The 20,151-nt window shown below is 46.3% G+C and overlaps 1 protein-coding gene across 4 annotated transcripts in view; it reads left to right on the top strand.

Moving 5' to 3' along the window:
• Window positions 1-19,853, top strand: part of Adcy9 (adenylate cyclase 9) — a 152,351-nt gene extending 132,498 nt beyond the window's left edge. For all 4 annotated transcript variants that reach the window (XM_011245806.1, NM_001291910.1, NM_009624.3 and 1 more), the window contains 5 exons: window positions 154-362; window positions 5,893-6,052; window positions 7,182-7,330; window positions 10,035-10,076; window positions 15,650-19,853. In XM_011245806.1, the coding sequence (XP_011244108.1) occupies window positions 154-362; window positions 5,893-6,052; window positions 7,182-7,330; window positions 10,035-10,076; window positions 15,650-16,841 (1,752 nt within the window). In that variant the 3' untranslated portion in view covers window positions 16,842-19,853. The remainder of the gene's footprint in view (window positions 1-153; window positions 363-5,892; window positions 6,053-7,181; window positions 7,331-10,034; window positions 10,077-15,649) is intronic.
• Window positions 19,854-20,151: the final 298 nt, after the last annotated feature.

The following is a 20,151-nucleotide window of genomic DNA, read 5'->3' as shown; positions in this document are numbered from 1 at the left end:
AACGGAGATGACCCGTGTGAACCATATGCCTCTGCCTGGTCTGGACACTGTACTCCCTGGCCATCTGCCTGGTCTGGACTTGTCCCTCCACACTGTACTCCCTGGCCATCTGAGGACAGGTCAGCTCATCCCATCCTCTCCTGTTCTAAACAGGTCATAAAGAATTCTCCTGTGAAGACGTTCGCCAGTGCCACCTTCAGCTCCCTTCTGGATGTGTTTCTGTCAACCACCGTGTTCTTGATTCTCTCCATCACCTGCTTCCTAAAGTATGGAGCCACCGCCACCCCTCCCCCACCGGCTGCCCTGGCCGTCTTTGGTGCAGACCTGCTGCTGGAGGTGCTTTCCCTCATAGTGTCCATCAGGTATGCTCCAGTTGGAGAAGTGGCTCCAATGCTTAGCCTCTAGCTCCCTCTTCTGGCTTCATGGTTAAAGGCAAACTGATTAACCAGGTGTTCAATGAGAATAGAACTTCATTCCCTCCCTCTCACCCCATTTCAGGGCACTGACCTTCACCCCACACTGGTGGCACACTAGAGGGTCAGCCGCCCTTCAGCCCAGCTGATGCCAGATCTAAATTAGAGATTAAAAGGAGAAGTGAGGGCTGGAGAGATGGCTCAGCGGTTAAAAGCACTGACTGCTCTTCCAAAGGTCCTGAGTTCAAATCCTAGCAACCACCTGGTGACTCACAACCATCCGTAATGGGATCTGATGCCCTCTTCTGATGTGCATGAAGACAGCTACAGTGTACTTAGATATAATAATAAATAAATCTTTTTTAAAAAAGGAGAAGTGAGAAGTTCAGAAAGAAGAAAGGGGGGAGGAAATGCAAAGGGAGCATATAACAGATGGGAGCAGAGAGCGAGCCTCTGCTAACCTAAGGGTCAGGCTAGCCCAACCAAGGAAGTTGTCAGTTTCCGAGCTTGGAAGGCAGTACTTAGAGATGACAGCAGTGTGTAAGCAACAGGAAGAACAGGGAAGCTGGACCTTGTAGATGTGTACACACGCCGTGGTACATAGACTACTGTCAAAGCAGGCACAGTGGCACAATCCCAGCACGTGGGAGATGGAGGCAGGAGGATCAAGAGTTCAAAGCCACTTTAGTTGTTTAGCAAGTTCAAGGCTACCTGGACTACACAGACCAAAACAAACAAAGATAGCCTAACATGGAAAGAGAAAACCTAAAACAGCGGGGAGGAATATGGATCACATCTGGAACAAGGATCTAATATCCGTAGTGTATCAGGTTGATACTGCTCAGTCATATAAAGACAAGCCAGCCCCCTTCCTTTATTTTTTTAATTGAAAATATTTTTTCATACACTATAGTCTGATCATGGTTCCCACTCCCTCAGCTCCAAGCCTTCTTCCCCTCTCTTTAGAAAACAAACAGACCAAAAAAGGAGGGCTCAAAAAAGAAAGGAAAAGCACTAGAAATATATAAGCATTGAGTTCATTTTGTGCTGGCCATGCACTGCTGGGCATGGGGCTACCCGTAGGTGTGGTTTATGGACCTAGTGAGACTCCATCGGAGAAAACAATGTTCCCTTTGCAAACCGCTGTCAACTGCAGAGAGCTTCTTGATTAGATGGGAGCTCTTGTCCACTTCCCCTCTCAGATTTGGGACCCCATCTGACTTGGACATGCGCAGGCCCTGCCATCATCATCTCTGTGAGTTCATGTGTGCGTCGGTCCTGTTGGCTCTGGAATCGTCCATTCCCTCTGAATCTTACAGTCTTCCCACCCTGTCTTCTACACAGCTCCCTGACCCTGATGAAGGCTTTCATAAAGACATCCCATTTAGGACTGAGTGCTTTGAGGTCTCTGACTCTCCTCACATTGTTCAGTTGTAGGTTTCTGTGTTCCCATCTATGTCAAGGAGCTTCTCTGACAGTGGCTGAGCAGGACAGTGACCTATGGGAATAGCAGGATAAATATTTAAATAGACAGAAGACCAGCCCAAGATTCTGGGAAGACCATAGCTTTCTCCATGTCCTTTAGGTGTGGGTGGATGCCCAGAGCACTTCATTTGCTTGCACACCTATCCTAATACGTGCCTGTCTCCTGGCTGCTGTGACCATGAGTCCTTGCACCATGCCAGCCAGTTCAGTCCACTGATAATTGCCCCCAGGAGCTAAGACAGAAGTGGCAAGATGTGCCTTATCTGTGGGTTCCTGCTACTTCCACTCAACACCCCAATGCAGAAAAACAAACAAACACAGCAGCAGCAACAACAACAACAGAACAGCTTAGATCTGGCCCCGAGACTTCCACATTTTATCTTTTCTCCCTTTGGGATGGGATACCTCCCTCCCTCCCCTCTCACCACAATCCTTCAGTTCCCACCCTGCAGCAGAGACTGCTTTCTCCCCTAGCTGAAATGATGTGTCTGCACCTTCCCTTAAATTCTCTTTCAGAATCAAGCCCTGCCCACAGCTAACAACTGTCCTGTTCCAGCCCCCACTCCCCTGAGTCCAGTGTCCACTCCCTAAGACAGTCTTACAAGGATCTACTGCTGTAGAACCTAAGCCAAGAACCCCCTCGTCCTCTCTTTCTTTTGTGTATGTTGTTGGGCAGTGCTGAACCTAGGTCCTCTCTTGTGCTAGGCAAGTATCATATCACCAGACAGACACATCCCCACTTTCTTTTTCTTTTGAGACAGAGTCTCACTAAGGAGCCTACTCTGGCCTTGAACTCAACTCTGTAGCCCATCTTTGACTACTCTGTGGCCCAGGCTAGCCTTGAACTCACTCTGTAGCCCAGACTGGCTTTGAACTTCTGATTTTCCTGCCTCAGCCTCTTGAATACCTGATGTGGCAGTCCTGTGCCACCACCTCTGGATTTTTTTTTTTAATTTCATAAATGAGCATTGTAGTGATACCTATTATGTCAAACATTCAGAAGGTGGAGACTGAAGGACCAGAAGTTAAAGGTTCTCCTTGGCAACAGCCAGGTGTAAGGCCAGTCTGTGCTGTGTGAAACCCAACCTCAGAAACGGAAATTGACAACAACATGAATTTTATACTGATAGTTCACATGCACCAAACTCACTTGAATACATAAATAACTGAGCGACTGGGATGAGGCTCAGTGATGTAGTCGGGGTTCTGGCACTGCAAAAATATATATCTATATATGTGAATTTTAATAAACACAGAAAGTTGTAAAAATATAGTCACAGTGTAGTTTAGAACATTTCTGTTACCCCAAGGAATCCCTGTTCCTGTGTGTACTCTCCACACCTGTGCCTGTGTGTACTCTCCACACCTGTGCCTGTGTGTACTCTCCACACCTGTGCCTGTGTGTACTCTCCACACCTGTGCCTGTGTTACTCTCCACACCTGTGCCTGTGTTACTCTCCACACCTGTGCCTGTGTGTACTCTCCACACCTGTGCCTGTGTGTACTCTCCACACCTGTGCCTGTGTGTACTCTCCACACCTGTGCCTGTGTGTACTCTCCACACCTGTGCCTGTGTGTACTCTCCACACCTGTGCCTGTGTTACTCTCCACACCTGTGCCTGTGTTACTCTCCACACCTGTGCCTGTGTGTACTCTCCACACCTGTGCCTGTGTGTACTCTCCACACCTGTGCCTGTGTGTACTCTCCACACCTGTGCCTGTGTGTACTCTCCACACCTGTGCCTGTGTTACTCTCCACACCTGTGCCTGTGTTACTCTCCACACCTCTGCTTGTGTGTACTCTCCACACCTGTGCCTGTGTTACTCTCCACACCTCTGCTTGTGTGTACTCTCCACACCTGTGCCTGTGTTACTCTCCACACCTCTGCTTGTGTGTACTCTCCACACCTGTGCCTGTATTAATTACTCTCCACACCTCTGCTTGTGTGTACATACCCAGCCCCTCCAGGTTTCTGTCTAAAGCCTGGAATTCCTGGTCTCCATAACCTGTTACTCTAACTCTTTTTTGTTTGTTTGTTTTTTTGTTCTTTTTTGGGTTTTTTTGGTTTCTTGAGACAGGGTTTCTCTGTATAGCCCTGTCTGTCCTGGAACTCACTTTGTAGACCAGGCTGGCCTCAAACTCAGAAACCCGCCTGCCTCTGCCTCCTGAGTACTCTGGGATTAAAGGCATGCGCCACCACACCCAACTTACTCTAACTCTTTAATCACTGTTCCTGTTCCATTATATCCAGTTTGAAATAATCTAGCCCCACCTGAGCTTAGCTGAGAGGACTGTTACTACCTGTACACTCTGGGAGTCGGGTGAACCGAGCAGCCATTGTTCTCCTACCTGGACATGGCAGCGTCACAGTCCAAGGCTAGAAGAGGCTGGATTCCAGATCAGGAGACCTACACGGCGAATTACACAGGCTCCCTGGGGGAAGCTGGTACTCCATCTTCCCAGCCTAGAGCTCCTTCTTGTCCAGTGCCAGGAAGATCACTGAGACCGGCTAGTTTTTATTTTAACCTGTATGATCTTCAGAACTGTACTGAAATCTTCTAGGCATCCTATCTCCTGGGACTCAGCTCCATTTGTGTCCCTCTCTAGAGGCCCTGAGTCCTGCCTGTAAAAATATCCATGTTTTTTCCTCAGTTATGTTCCAGGGCCTGTGTTTTCATTTAGTTTTGATAAAGCCAGAACAGCCCAGGGACCCTAAAAGTGTACTTGAGTCTCTGTGAACAATGGCCAGAGGATTAGGGGCTTCTGTTCATGACTGAATGTATAGGGTCAAGGCCAAAGATGCAAGTTTTGGGCATGTTGGCGACACCTGAGCCACTGATCCCCAAGTGGCTCCTGACTGGATGTCAAGACAGTGAGCCTGCTCATACCCCGGCAAAGGCCTAAGAGAGCTCTGAGTCTCCACTCCAAGGTCCCAGTGTCCTGCCCTACCCTGCCCCAGGGTCCCCTAAAGGAACCTCGCCTTTCCTAGTCACTGTTCTCAGCTGCACACTCAGTCCCTACTCTTCATCAGAGGACTTATCAAAGCACGTCACTTTCTTGAGGTAGCCCAGATCTACAGCGGTGAGAAGAGTCATAGACTTTGTTGCTGGGATCGGAAGGCTTCTCCCAGGAAATAAAGAAGCTGTCAGCTACCCAAGTGGTGGTGGCACATGACTTTAATCTCAGCTCCTAGAAGATAGCAGCAAGCAGATCTCTGTGAGTTGAGGCCAGCCTGGTGTACAGAGCGAGTTTCAGGACAGCCAAAGCTGCACAGAGAAACCGTGCCTCAAAAAACCAAAACAAGCAAACAAACCAACAACAAAAGCTGTCTGCTGTATTTGTCATAGCCATGATCCAGGCTGTGAATGAAGCAGCTGGAAACACAAGAATGGGGGTTTGGGGGTGTTAGTGGCAGTGAACTGTCTTCAGTACATGACCTAATTTGCTGAAGGTTGGATGGCTTTTAATGTCCCAACCCAAACCAAATCTGTTTAGCTGCAGCTGAGCTAACACCTCAAGAAACTGCCTGCTTGTGCACAGACTCGGTGAGCCCTGGCTGCAGTGTATCAGCAAGCGTTTCACTTCTATGTTTGTAAGAAGGAGGCAGTAGATGAGATGTTGTGGGTCGTAGTGGAACAAGGGAGAATGTCACTGTGTGACCCTGGCAAGGTATCTCTATCCCTGGTTAACAGCAGCCCTTCCCCATTGTGACCCCCCAAAACACTCAGTAGAACACTTCTAGATAGAAGCCCCACTGAGGACTTCTTGACTTATGGTAGACTTTACTTGGGGGTCGTTATTATTTTTGCAAACCCCATAGACCTCCAGAGGTCTTTGACAAGTGCATTTTGACCAAATGGAGACAGTAATTTGGATGTGAAGCTCTGTGTATGGCCAGTTGCCCCCAGGTGGGCATCAGAAATGGCAACATGGGACAGATGAAAGTGTGGCATGCTAACTCTCTGCCCCTGAACCTCTCCCTTCTGTGTCCAGAATGGTGTTTTTCCTAGAGGATGTCATGACATGCACAAAGTGGTTGCTGGAATGGATCGCTGGCTGGCTCCCTCGCCACTGCATTGGGGCAATCTTGGTGTCTCTTCCTGCCCTGGCTGTCTATTCACACATCACCTCTGAGTTTGAGACCAACATACATGTAAGTATCCGCAGGCCATCTCCACGCCCTCCAGGCTCCCTAACCTCTTCTTTCACTTTAAGTCTGGGTACTTGGGGTAGGGCTAAAAATTGAAGTTTTAAAAGAGGTACTCTCTGTTACTGCTCCCAGCTGCCCTCTTAAAATAGGAAGCATGCGCTAGCTGGGCTTGGTGGCACACATACACACACACATAATGGCACACACACATACATGGTGGCACATAACAGGTGCTAAGTCTCTGACTGGCACCTGGAGTAGCTGCTGTTCTGGGGAGGAGCTTTGGAGTTTACTCCACAATGGACGAGGCTGTTTCTTACCCTTTCAGCTGAGAGCAGTGTGCTTGAGTGTAATAGAACTGCCTGGGAGCATCTGAGGTCCTAGCATCAACTCACTTCTCAGTGGACCACAGCAGGACTGAAAGAAGAGTTTGGAAGGTGGCCCCTCTCACAGTGGTAGAGCCCCAGTAAGCAGCCTCCCTTTCCTGTCTATCAAAGGGACATGTGCCATCCTACCTGTCTGGAGGAATATTCTCTTAGCAGTGTGGACTTGTAACTAAAATGCTGTGCCATGAGACAGATATGTGATCTGTTTTTAAAACCAGTAGGTTACCCAAAGGAAGACTTACTGCACATTTCACAGTTACTTCTTGTCACTGTGACCAAATACTTGATGAGAAAGGTTATAAGGGATGGAGAATTAGCTCTGGCTCAGAACTTAAGGGAATATCCTGTCATAGCAGGGAAGGCATAACTCCACAGTGGGGTGTTTGTCGGGCTGAGACTCTTCATCTCCTTACAACTTAGTTAAACAGGAAACAGAGATGGGATAGGACACAAACTAGGCTCTAAATTTCAAGGCCCTTCTCTCCAGAGATCGACTTCCTGCTGCTAGGGTCCACTTCCCAGAGACCCCACAACCTCCTAGAAGAGCACCCCTGGCTGGGGACCAGGTATACAAGCACATGAGCCTGTGGGGGACATTTTACATTCAAGCCATCACAAGTACCAGAGATGCCTGATACTGAACAGAAGTGTGTGGGGGTGGTCCTCTCACTCTGTGGCACACAGATAGGATGGAGGCAACATGGCAGAGGTGGCAGAGGCTATACTAACAGTGTCTTCTCTTGCAGGTTACCATGTTCACTGGCTCTGCGGTGCTGGTGGCCGTTGTGCACTACTGTAACTTCTGCCAGCTCAGCTCCTGGATGAGGTCCTCCCTTGCCACCATCGTGGGGGCTGGGCTGCTGCTTCTGCTCCACATCTCCCTGTGTCAGGACAGGTGTGACTGCATTCTTACCTCGTGCCGCCCTCACCTAGCATCTCTTAGGGCTCGGCAACAGTTCTGTGTTAGTGCTGCATGATGCCTTTCCTTCATGACTTGAAATGGCTTCCAGCACACATGTGTTCAAAGAGAACCAGCTGAGGATGTAGCTCAGTGGTAAAGTGCCTGCCCAGCATGCAATCCTCAGGAGTACCAAATACAAACACATACACACACACACAGAACCAAGCATCATACAGCCCAAAACATAATAAAGAGCCCTAAGAGTCTTTTTTTTTTTTTTTGAGACAGGATTTCTCTGTGTAGCCCTGCCTGTCCTGGAACTCACTCTGTAGACCAGGCTGGCCTCAAACTCAGAAATTTGTCTGCCTCTGCCTCCCAAGTACTGGGATTAAAGGCGTGTGCCACTGCCTGGCGAGCCCTAAGAGGAAAGGAAAGGAAAAAGGAAGTCATTTATAACACCATAAAACATTGCTGTGTGTATAGTATGTAAATATTGAATCATAGATGAACATTGAATTTAGACTTAGTTTCTATCACTAAAAGACACCTATATCACCAGTTGTGTACAAATATTCAGAATTCCACAAGACTTCTGATCCTACACACTTGGATATGGGAATGCAATCTGTATATATTTGAATATAGATGTCCTTGGGTATCTGCCTCAGCAAGACACATGACTACTGTAGGATATTTGAACTTTTTTTGTGAATAAGTTGTAATCTAAGAAGGGAAGACTGGGCTGGAGAAATGGCTCATTGGTTAACAGCACTGACTGCTGCCAGAGGTCCCGAGTTCCATTCCCAACAACCACATGATAGCTCACACCCATCTGTAATGGAATCTCATGTCCTCTTCTGGGGTGTTTGAGGACCGCTACAGTGTACTCATATACAATAAATAGTTCTTTAGAAAAGGAAAAAAGAAAGAAAAGAAGATCTGAATTATTCCACATGAGAGAGTCGTGATAAGGAAAGCCAGCGTGGTGCAGGCCTGTAGCCCTAGCACTCAGGAAGCTGAGGAGGCAGTCTAGCCTAAGCTACATAACTGAACTCTATTGGTACATGCCTGTAATCTCACCACATGGTAAGCAGAGGCAGGATAATCAGGGGTTTCAGGTCTTCCCTGGCTGTGTAGAAAGTCTGAGGCCTTCTGGGTTACCTGAAAGCATGGTTTGGACAGAGATTAAAGTCACATGATGAACCTCCAGAGACAGGACCAGTCCTCAATTGAGCTGTACAATGACAGGGACATTTAAACCCGCTAAGAGCCAGGTATGGTGGCTCACACCTGTAATCCCAGTGCTGGTGAAAGGGAAGTAGATGCAGAAAGACAGCAAGTTTGTTTGAGGGTAGCCTAGGCTACAGAGGAAGTGAGACCATTTTCGTCCCTTCAGGTAACCAGTTAGCACAGTTAGCCCTATGTGGATATTGACAGTGAAATGCCCTGTGTGGATAGTGACAGTGAGGTTCTTTCCTCTGCAGGCTCCACCAGGGTCATCGTGTTGCTTCTTGGTTTGTTTGTGTCAACTGTTATGCCAGCAAACAGCTTTGAGGCTTTTACTCTTTGTCAACTAAACATGCAGTTAGAAACAGAATAGAAACTTGGGTAGCAGAATGTATACAGTATTTTGTTAATAGTTCCTATCTCTTAAACCAATTAAGCTTCTGTTTGTGTAACAAACATTTAAGTATCAGGCCTTTCCTGTAGCTTAGACAGGTGCTTCCCAGCTGCAGTGGAGAGCCACATGTTCATAAAGCCAGAAAGCAGGTGAGCAGGGTGTTACACAGTGACAGGGACAGTTCTCCATTGTACTTTGCCAGATATCTAACATTCTGGCATGGGTGTCCCCGAGGACCACGGCTTTACCAAATGCTTTATCAGCAGTATCAAGAGTCTGTGGGAATCACAGCGTATTGGTGATTAGGGAGCAACAAGGTGACTGTCCTCAATCTCCTGCCTGGATTCATAGCAATGTGAAACAGTCGAGTTCTCTGCAAAGCAAGATCAAAGGGGAATCTGAATTAGAGCTGCAGTTCAGTGTCCGAGGAAAAGCTGTGACAAGCAATTACACTGAGTGAAATGCACGACCTTCTCCTGCCATTGTGGGACATCTGGACTCAGGGTCATCACAGTGCTTTATACAAAGAGTGTGGAATTCATTAACAGCTTTTACCTTCGGGTGCCTTGTGAGCCCTTCATGGTGACATGGTCAGAGCTTTGGGTTCCCCTCTTGGATCTAGAGGAGTGAAGTAGGGGCCTCCCATCTACCTCCCTGCTACAATTCAAACAGATTTTGGCAGGAACTAATAGATGAACCTTACCAAGACCCCTTCTACATGGAGGGTTCTCAGAGGTACAGCCCAGTCCCAGTTGTAGCTGGGACTAGCAGGGCAGTGGTTGCCAGGTAGTAAACAAAAGCCTGAATCTATTTAATAATAATAATAATAATAATAATAATAATAATAATAGATTCACCTTTTACAAAAGAGAAGGTGTTCACCAGCCTTGTGTTGCTGGGATAAAATTCCCCAGGCAGCTTATAGAAGAAAGTGCTGAGTTGGGCTTATGGTTTCAGAGGATCATGACCAAATATTTACCTCATGTCACCCAAAAGGGAAGTTACGTGAACTCTTCTTGAGTTGCTTTTAATAATGCCTTTTTATTTCCTGTAATACTTTATTCATTTTCTTTCCAGTTCCATTGTGATGTCCCCCTTGGACTCAGCACAGAATTTCAGGTGAGTTTCCAACCTGGGGCCTTATCTCCCGAAAATACGCATGTACATGCATGCATGCATGCATGCTTGTGTGTGTGTGTGTGTGTGTGTGTGTGTGTGTGTATTTGCTTGCACGCGCACATGCGCGTGCACATACAGGTTGAGAAAGCAAACAATAACTGCATATTAAAGTATCCGATCACAGTTGTTTCATACTGGGAAGGTGATTACTCATTAGACATATACTAGAGTTAGTTTAATTTTATGCAACAGGAAATATCTCAAAGAAAATATTTTATTATCTAAAATATTTTGACCTGGAGTAGCCAAAATGTCTTAGCTGTTAAAGATGCTTGCTGTAAGAGTCTAGCAACCTGAATTTGATCCCCAGCGCCCATGTAAGAGAAGTTGGAAAGGACCCAGTCAACAGTTGCCCTCTGACCATCACAATGCCCCTCAGCATTCATCCTTACACCCATCACACACAGACAGACGGTAATGATCAATAAGTAGTTTAATTATATAAGACACTACTATCTGGCTAGAAATTTGAGATAATAAATATTTGAATTAAAAAAATAAATATTTTGAAATTTTAAACTAAATAACCCTTACTTTAAAAAGTAAATTTAAAATAAATTGAAGGGTAAGAGATAACAATTATGTGTGCTGTGTACATGCAGATCTGCAGCCACACATGCTTCTGTATGCACACACATGCCACAAAAATACAAATTAAACCATAAAAGCTAAAAAAAATTCATTTCCATGCCTCTTAAGACAGATAATTTTCCAGTCTTATCAATAGTAAATAGATCCACTTAAAAAAACTGACTGACATATTGGAAGGGACAGAAAAACATTCATAGAACATAAAGCCCACACAGGTGAAGCACACAAAATTGATTACAGATTCCCACATCCCCCTGTTCCTGGGAATCACAGTCAGGCACTGCACAAGCTGCAGGTGTCCCCACTGATCTTTTAGCTGAGCTTAAGCAGGACCCGATGCCAGCCATGGCCATCAAGCCTGTAAGCCTGTACTCTGCAGCCTGAGGCAAGGGGATTGCAGTGAGTTTGAGGTCAGCCTAGGCTATAGAGTATGGCACTGTATATACAGCCCTGATAGATCCCAACGGTTATAGGTACCAAACCTTGCTGGTTAGGGCTGAAAGGTGGCCCTGGCTTTCTCTTTGTCTGTCTGCTATTTCAAGTACCTCTTTTGCATGATAATAGATCTTAATGTGTTTTACTTTAGCTTCCATCCACAGTTGGATGCCCCAGGATTCAGTTACTCTTACATTTACCCATCTCAGACTCCTCTTTTGGACTGAGTGTGAAGGTATGGGCCTGTAATCTTGGCTATGAGAGTAGAATCGTACATCCAGGGCCTGCGTGAGTCCAGTGCAGGGTGAGCTTGGTCAAGGCTGGCCTTGAACACTTTCTTGGAGATGCCATCTCAGAGTGAAAAGGAAAACTGAAAGAACTGGGAACCGCTCGATTGCTCACTCGCTCGGTAGTGGAGTCCTTACATGACACGAGGCCCTGGGGTCACTCACCAGGGTACAAGCTGGCCAACAGTCCTCTTCTTGGAAACTGGCCTTTGCTGTTTAAATGTACAACTGGATTGGATGCTCTTGTCCACCTGTCTTAGAGTTGCTGGGTGTGGTGGCATATCCCATAATCCCACACTTGGGCAGTGAGGGCAAGGGGTTCAAAGGTTCAAGTTCATCCTCAGCTACATAGTCAGTTAATTCCAAGACAGCTTGAGCAACACAAGATCCCGTCTTAATAAAACAAAATACAGGGCCAAGTGGCTTGCTTCTTCCGGCACAATGAGAACTGACTCCACGGACACATTTCTGGGTGTCTGCATTCACCAATCACACACACTCATAATAATAAAGTTGTTTCGGTTGGGGTTTGGTTTGGGTTTGGGTTTTTTAAGGTATAGGCCAATGAGAATGCTTAGTACATGCTTGCTACCAAACCTGTTGACCTAAGTTTAGTCCCTCAGGAAACTTACTAAAAAGGGCTGGTCCTCAATGTCACAATATTGGGACCCAGCAAGCCATGCTCACAGGAGATACAATTGGTTTCTCCCCAGCCCAGAACCTCTGTACAACTCGGCTTAAAAGCCAGGCAGAGGCAGATAGATCTCTGAGTTCGAGGCCAGCCTGATCTACAGAGTGAGTTTCAGGACAGCCAGGGCTACACAGAGAAACCCTGTCTGGGGGTGGGGGTTGGGGGGAGCCAGAGAACCTCAGGCTGGAGTGAAACATGTTTTAGTCAGTTAAACAAAGTGTTCACTTTGCTTAGCATTTGTGATTGGTAGGTATTACATTTGTTTCAATGCTGTAAGTGAAATAAACATGGAATGTCCTACGATAGAGAACTCTGTCCTGTTTCCCAACCACTGGGCTAGAAAACCTGTGTCAGGTCTCAGGTCCAGCCTTGCTGGATTCCAGGCTTCAGCATATTACAGGGAGAGGACACCAGAATCAGCAAAGGGAAGCATTTGGCCCAGTGAGCTAGAATGGCCCTAGAGGACCTCAGTGAAGACAGGTGGCTCCAAGCTTCTAATAGCAGGCCACATAGGAAGATCAGGGAAAGCTGGTGGTCAGCAAAACCTGCATTGCCTGTGCAAGCAGCCGCCGTACCATGGACTGCTGCCATCCAGGGATGGTGGAACCCCTCCCCATCCCAGCTTCCTGTATCAACCCAGGCCTCTCTGAGGATGCTAACCTCCCCTCCAGAGCTGACACAGCTACCCTAAACCTGAAGAGAGAAGGAACCTGGCCATGTCCCAGCTGTCTCCATGCTTTACAAGTGAGGAAACCAAGGCCTCCAAAGTCCCCAGTTGCCCTGCTAGAGTGGCTTAGGGACCATCCCAATCTCTCGGCTTTTATGGTGGTGTTTTAGGGAGTGTCTCAATGACCTCAAGTTCATTTCTTCCCTTTTTTTTTTTTTTTGAGATAAAATATTATGTAGCCCAGGCTGGCCTTGAACTTGCTGTGTACTCAAGGGTAACCTTAAACTCTTTTTCTAAAGAGATTTTTTAAAAAGATTAATTTATTTATTTATTATATGTAAGTACACTGTATCTGTCTTCAGATACTCCAAAAGAGGGCGTCAGATCTCATTACCGGTGGTTGTGAGTCACCATGTGGTTGCTGGGATTTGAACTCAGGACCTTTGGAAGAGCAGTCAGTGCTCTTATCTGCCGAGCCATCTCTCCAGCCCAACCTTAAGCTCCTTTTTTTTTTTTTTTGGTTTTTCGAGATAGGGTTTCTCTGTGTAGCCCTGGCTGTCCTGGAACTCACTTTGTAGACCAGGCTGGCCTTGAACTCAGAAATCCAACTGCCTCTGCCTCCCGAGTGCTGGCCAACCTTAAACTCTTAAGGTCTCTACCTCCAAATTCTAGAATGACAGATGTGTGCCACAAGGCCTTGTGACATCCATTATTTTAAAATACCCTTATGTCAAAGGTAACAATACGACTTCAATTAAATACTGTAGCTAAGGAATTAAGGCTTCTGTGTCCTAGATCTCACCTGAAGACATATCAGTTTTATATCCATTTATCTTTACATAGTGAACAATTCTATCATATAAAATCTAACAACCTACCTTGGGAAATTTAGAAATGCATTAACATATAAAACTTATAGGAACTCAACAGTCAAAACTCTGTTAAAAATAGAAGGGGGCGGCAAGAAAGGGATACAGGGAAGGAAGAAGGAAGTTCAAATGTTAACATAAACAGACTCCGGGAAGCAGGACAGGAGAGAAATCATATTTTTAATTCTACTTCTCCCCTAAATTTTCTATGATTGAGTATGCAGTATTTTTACAGAGGAAAAAACTGAGCAAGTATGGTGATGTACGCTTATGATCCTGCACTTGGAAAGTGGAGGCAGGAGAATTAGAAATTCAAGGTTACCCTTAGCTATATAGTAAATTCAGGCCAACCTGTGCTACATAAGATCCTGCCTTAAGAAGAAAAACCAAAACCAAACCAAACCAAAACAAAACATGGTAGCTGCCGATGCTAATCTCGGGTTTCAGCTGCAGGGCCCATCAGTGGCATCTGCTTACCAGAGAACAGCGCAGCTGGGTGTAAGTTCAGTTATCTGGGAATGGGAGGTGTGACCTGCAACAGTTTGAAGGCTTAGAGAATGCTTTTCTCCTTGCTCAAGGCTCTGGGCTCAGTCTCTAGCCCTTACAAGGGTTTCTTGGGAATTTCTAGTTAAATTCTAAATGCCCTATATTTAAAATGATTCAATAATCCCACTGTATGCCAAGATGAGGGTAGGAATGTTCTTTGAAACATCATTTCTCATCATAACTACTCAGCATGAGTGTGGTCATCCATATATTAGATTACTCTATAGCCATGAGAAAATAGCTGCATTTGTTACCCTGAAGGAAAGACTATTCTGTTCCTTATGCTGCCTGACTTTCTTACCATGTGCATATATTATGTATGTATGTTTGTGTGTATATATATATATAATCATATCTTAAATGTATACATCTCATATTTCTTTTTGAAAATGTTAAGATTGTCTTAAATAACTTTGGTGAATCTGAACTACCTAGAAATGGGGAGTGTGTTTTGTGAAGTTTCATATAAGTAGAGAATAAATAAAGTATAAAAAGGTCTTTGCAAAATGATGTCTGTTGTTTAGAAACCTAAGAATAAAATCTATCAGAATATTCAGTTTCTTGGACTCAGTAATGATTCTGTGATCACTAAGGGACATGTCTGTATCTTAGGAGAGACACTAAGATAGCCCAGCAACTTACTTTTGAAATGTTTAGGAAAAAGTATTTGGTTTTTTTGGGGGGGTTGTGGAGGGTTTGTTTTGTTTTGTTTTTTTAGATTTATTTATTATGTATACAATAGTCTGCCTGCATATATGCCTACAGGCCAGAAGAGGGCACCAGATCTCATTACAGATGGCTGTAAGCCAAGATGTGGTTGCTGGGAATTGAATTCAAAACCTCTTGAAAAGTAGTCAGTGCTCTTAACAGCTGAGCCATCTCTCCAGCCCAGGGAAAAGTATTTGCATGTGTCAGTATGTCTTTGTATGTCACATGTGTCTCCATAGATGTGTTGAGAGGAAGCAGAGAGGCAATTTAAAAATTGTAAAACCCAGATGAAGCACATCCAAGTTTTATGAAATTTAATGTTTCCATAAAGTTGAGATTTTCTAAAAGAAATAGTTGAGGAGAAAGAAAGGTTTGTTGTTCGTTGTTTTTGTTTTAAAAATCTAATGCATTTTTCTAAAAAGCAGTTACAGCTGGGCCTAGTGGTCCAGGCTTGTCATTCTAGTATGTGGGTATGGAGGCAGGAGGATAAATTCCAGGCCCACCTCCAGCTGCATAGCAAGTTCAAGGCCAGCCTTGGCTGCATAAGACAAGAAATCAAATTAAATATGAATAAACCAAAAGCACCCGTGAAGCCTGCAAAACAGCCAGGCTGCTTTCTGGCCGCATGGGTTGAGGGTACTGCTAGGCCACACTGGGCAGAGTGCACATTCTCAGTGTAGGCTTGGCACTGTGTCATGTCTCATCTCTCTGCTCTGCAGTGCCCAGAGGAACCCATGCAACAGCTCAGTGCTGCAGGACGGCAGGAGGCCGGCCAGCCTCATAGGCAAGGAGCTTATCCTCACCTTCTTCCTCCTGCTCCTCTTGGTCTGGTTCCTGAACCGGGAGTTCGAGGTCAGCTACCGGCTGCACTACCATGGGGATGTGGAGGCCGACCTACACCGCACCAAGATCCAGAGCATGAGAGACCAGGCTGACTGGCTACTGCGGAACATCATCCCCTACCATGTGGCTGAGCAGCTCAAGGTCTCTCAGACCTACTCCAAGAACCATGACAGCGGGGGAGTCATCTTTGCCAGCATTGTCAACTTCAGTGAATTCTATGAGGAGAACTATGAGGGGGGCAAGGAGTGCTACCGTGTCCTCAACGAGCTGATCGGTGACTTCGATGAGCTCTTGAGCAAGCCGGACTATAATAGCATCGAGAAGATCAAGACCATCGGGGCCACATACATGGCAGCCTCAGGGCTGAACACGGCCCAGTGTCAGGAGGGTGGCCACCCACAGGAGCATCTGCGTATCCTCTTCGAGTTCGCCAAGGAGATGATGCGCGTGGTGGATGACTTCAACAACAATATGTTATGGTTCAACTTCAAGCTCAGGGTCGGCTTTAACCACGGACCCCTCACAGCAGGTGTCATAGGTACCACCAAGCTGCTGTATGACATCTGGGGGGACACCGTCAACATCGCCAGCAGGATGGACACCACTGGTGTGGAGTGCCGTATCCAGGTGAGCGAAGAGAGCTACCGTGTGCTGAGCAAGATGGGTTATGACTTTGACTACCGAGGGACCGTGAATGTCAAGGGGAAAGGGCAGATGAAGACCTACCTTTACCCAAAGTGCACGGACAATGGAGTGGTTCCCCAGCACCAGCTGTCCATCTCCCCAGACATCCGAGTCCAGGTGGACGGCAGCATTGGGCGGTCTCCCACAGATGAGATTGCCAACTTGGTGCCTTCCGTTCAGTATTCGGACAAGGCTTCCCTGGGATCTGATGATAGCACACAGGCTAAGGAAGCTCGCCTGTCCTCTAAGAGGTCCTGGAGAGAGCCAGTCAAAGCAGAGGAAAGGTTTCCATTTGGCAAAGCCATAGAAAAGGACAGCTGTGAAGACATAGGAGTAGAAGAGGCCAGTGAACTCAGCAAGCTCAATGTCTCAAAGAGTGTGTGAGGCAGCGCCGAGAGCTGCCAAGGTGCTCTGCGTGTCCAAACACAGTAACATCTGTGTCGATAGGCTGTTGTGCTATCTAGCACCTCAGTTTCTGTCCCCAGATGTGGTGTCACGTGGTCATTTCAGCCCGAATCTCTGTGTGGAGCACAGTTATTCAGGGTTCATTTCCACCCATTTCGGTTTTCCTTTACTTGCGTTCCTGGAAGCCTTTTCCTGGAAGCCTGCCCCCAGCCCAGCCAGGGGATCCAGTCAGCAGCGTGGAGGGATTCAAGTGCCTTCAGGGTCTGGCCTTGCGTCTGGGGCTGAGGCCACTGGTGGAATCATGGCCCTGGGGATTATTTGACTTCTTTAAGAAAAAAAAAAAAAAAAGGAAAAAAAAAAGCTGTGGTTAAAATACCATTTTTATTGCCTTTTCTCACAAGTTTTTTTTTTCTCATACAGTGTTTTCCAGTTTATTTTTTCTATATGTGTAATAGTATTTTTCAGTCACTTGGCCTTTCTAAGCACATCCACGCACACATACTTGCATTTATGAATCTGACATAAAGTGCCAGTAAACTCATCTGGGGGAGGGGCTATAGAAGGGAGCAGGGCTGGAAGCAAGCCCCCTCCTGGCATCTCTAGGGTACCTGGGCCCACATTCCTGTGGCCCACAAATGGGCTTCTCCGCCTCCAACACTGGGCAGTTTCAGGGGCTCATCTGCACGCAGGCCAAGATTTCATATGCTCACCAGACACAAAGCTTACAAACCAGGCCTCAGGAATCTCAAAGCCGTGTTTTCATCCCGACCCCACACAGAAGGGTCTTCCAGCCAAGAGTGAAGATGTTTGTCTCAGAAGCTGACCCATTTGAGGGAGATGTTTAACCATCTGAGGATGCATTTATTTATTTATTTATTTATTTATCAAAACATGTGTATTATGGGGAGGGGGCACTGGGTAGTTTTGGTGGAGGGAAGCAGTCAGGGAGTGGGCAGGGCAGTTTGCAAAGGACACAGCCGACCAATGACAAGATGTCCCTCTATGTTTCATGTCTCATCCACTGTGGCCCATGGTGCCACCCAGGGTGCTGTTCCCTCTTGTGGGGATCCAGAGTAAAACTGGCTCGGCGCCAGGTGGGATTCTGCAAACCTTTTGTCCGTTCCACCCACTGTTGGACTGCACGGGCTGGCTTGTGGTGGGATTTAATTCTGTTGGTCAATTCAAACTCTTGAAGGGGGTTTCTTACGGGGCACCGAGGGACAGAGCCATCTGTTTTGCCAAAGGAAATGCAGACAGCCTGTCACAGATGAAATTTGAGTTCCTGGCTGCTAACCTTGCTTGTAATTAAATTGTGTTCTTCCATGATGAATCTCAAGTTGATGCTGGAAGGAGCTCAAGCTACAGCTGCCCCGCCACCATCATTTTTCCAGGTCATGCTGATGTGTAGCTCATGAGACAACTGAAGACCATCTCTGTGCCTATTGGAGGTCTTCATGCCATGCCCTGTGTGTGGTGTGTTCTTTCACTGGTAAACTTCACTGTATAGCTTTCACATCTGAGTTAAGCCCGGTTTTCACTCCTCCCTGAAGATGGACAGAACCTGCTTATGCTAGCAAGGTGACATCTTAGCTTTAGTCAGCTACTTCCCCAGAGACACCTGGGATGGCCACCCATGCAGCAAAGCCATGCCAGGACCCAGAGTATTCTTAGTGACTGGAAGATTTCCTGTCCCAGTTGGCTCCCTGTTGGTCTTCCAACTAGAAGAACAGATAAGTTGTGACAATACCTCTTGCTTCTAAAGAATGTATTCCTGTACAATGCCACAGATTTTCTTTTCTTAAGAACACTACCTGATTCTTTCCTTGTGCTAGGGATGTAGGGCATGCTGGGGTCTCCTGTCAGTATTCAGGTGTGCTCAACTGACCGAGTATTAGGTTGTCCTCCACCTCCAGGCTGCATCACTTGGAGGAGCTAGCTAGTGGCCGGGGTTTTTGCAATCTTGGTTCAAGATGTGCTCTGTCAAGTTCATCTCTTCTCACACCTTCCCTCTCAAACTCTTTCTTTCTCTGTTACAAAGGTATCTGTGAGTCTTTCCCAGCCCACTCCCCAACTCTAGACCTCCAAACCAACTGGAGAGAATCACTAACCTTGAGCGGATGACCCAGTTCTGCATCGTGCAAATGGAGCCCTAGCTGAAGGGCAGTTCATACAAAGTGCAGTGGTCTTCAACACCCTGAGCCTTCCTGAAGAACCAGTGCAGACATTCTTCTTTCAGGGTGCAAGGCCCCTTGGGGCCTTTCCAGCTCCCTGCCCCTAAGCATACCTCAACACAGAACCACAGGATCTCTGCAGCACACCTGCCGTGCAGCTTGGTCTGTTGGCATTGAACAAACAGCTGTTGCTAGAGACAGTTGGGCTTCCAGGCAGTGGACTGGAGTGTCCATCAGGTGGCAGTACTTCTTAGGAACCTAGGGCAGGAAGCAATACTTCAGAATTGAATGTGTGTAAATAGTTGCTTTGCATTGCAATTGCTCTTTCCTTCTTGGCCCCAGCACAGATCAGTTTTATACATCTGTATGATCAAGCACACATAATTTTATCCCACACAAATGAACGTAGAGTGCTCGTCGGTTATAAACCCTCAAACAGCTTGACGAGCCCCACAGATGTGCCACACCTGTGCATGGCTCCCTCTGCCCTAACTTCACTCCTGGGATGCACCTGCACATTTGCACATGACACAGCGAGCCAAAGGCAGTGTGCGACCATCACCTGGGCTGCAGTCACTTGTAGTATCCAAAGATAAGTCTGCATTTGAATTTCTTGATTTTCAAGGTAAGCATTTTTTTTGGGGGGGGGGCTGGTTGTTTTGAAAATCGCATCATGCCTAGAACCTGAAATTATATTAGTAAGAACCAATTGTTTGTATTTCCATGTTTTCCTTTGCTCTGCTCTTTTTAAATTGTTAATTCTAAGAATTTCAAATTGCATCCACTGAAAAGAAGGATATTAAAATGTTCTAAAACGTAACTTTGGTGCGTGGTATTCCTCATCGAGAAGCTTGGTACTGCCTTCCTTCAGGCAGGCTCCTCTCACCCCGTGTGTGATCAGTGAGTGACTTGGAGCCAAGACAAGATTTACTTTTTGTTCCTACCATGGCTTTAAAAATGGGGGGTGAAAGGGATATCTACTTTTTTGTGTTTCTGGGGCTATATTATTATTTTTTAAATGAATTCACCTACCGCAGTTAACTTTGGTTGAGAAATGTTTATTTTTACATAGAACATTAAACATTTAAAAATCAGGCTATAGAACACCTACATTTGAT

This window comes from Mus musculus, chromosome 16 (genome assembly GCF_000001635.26).
Source record: "Mus musculus strain C57BL/6J chromosome 16, GRCm38.p6 C57BL/6J".
Lineage (NCBI taxonomy): Eukaryota > Metazoa > Chordata > Mammalia > Rodentia > Muridae > Mus > Mus musculus.
This window is presented reverse-complemented; position numbering and strand designations above follow the sequence as displayed.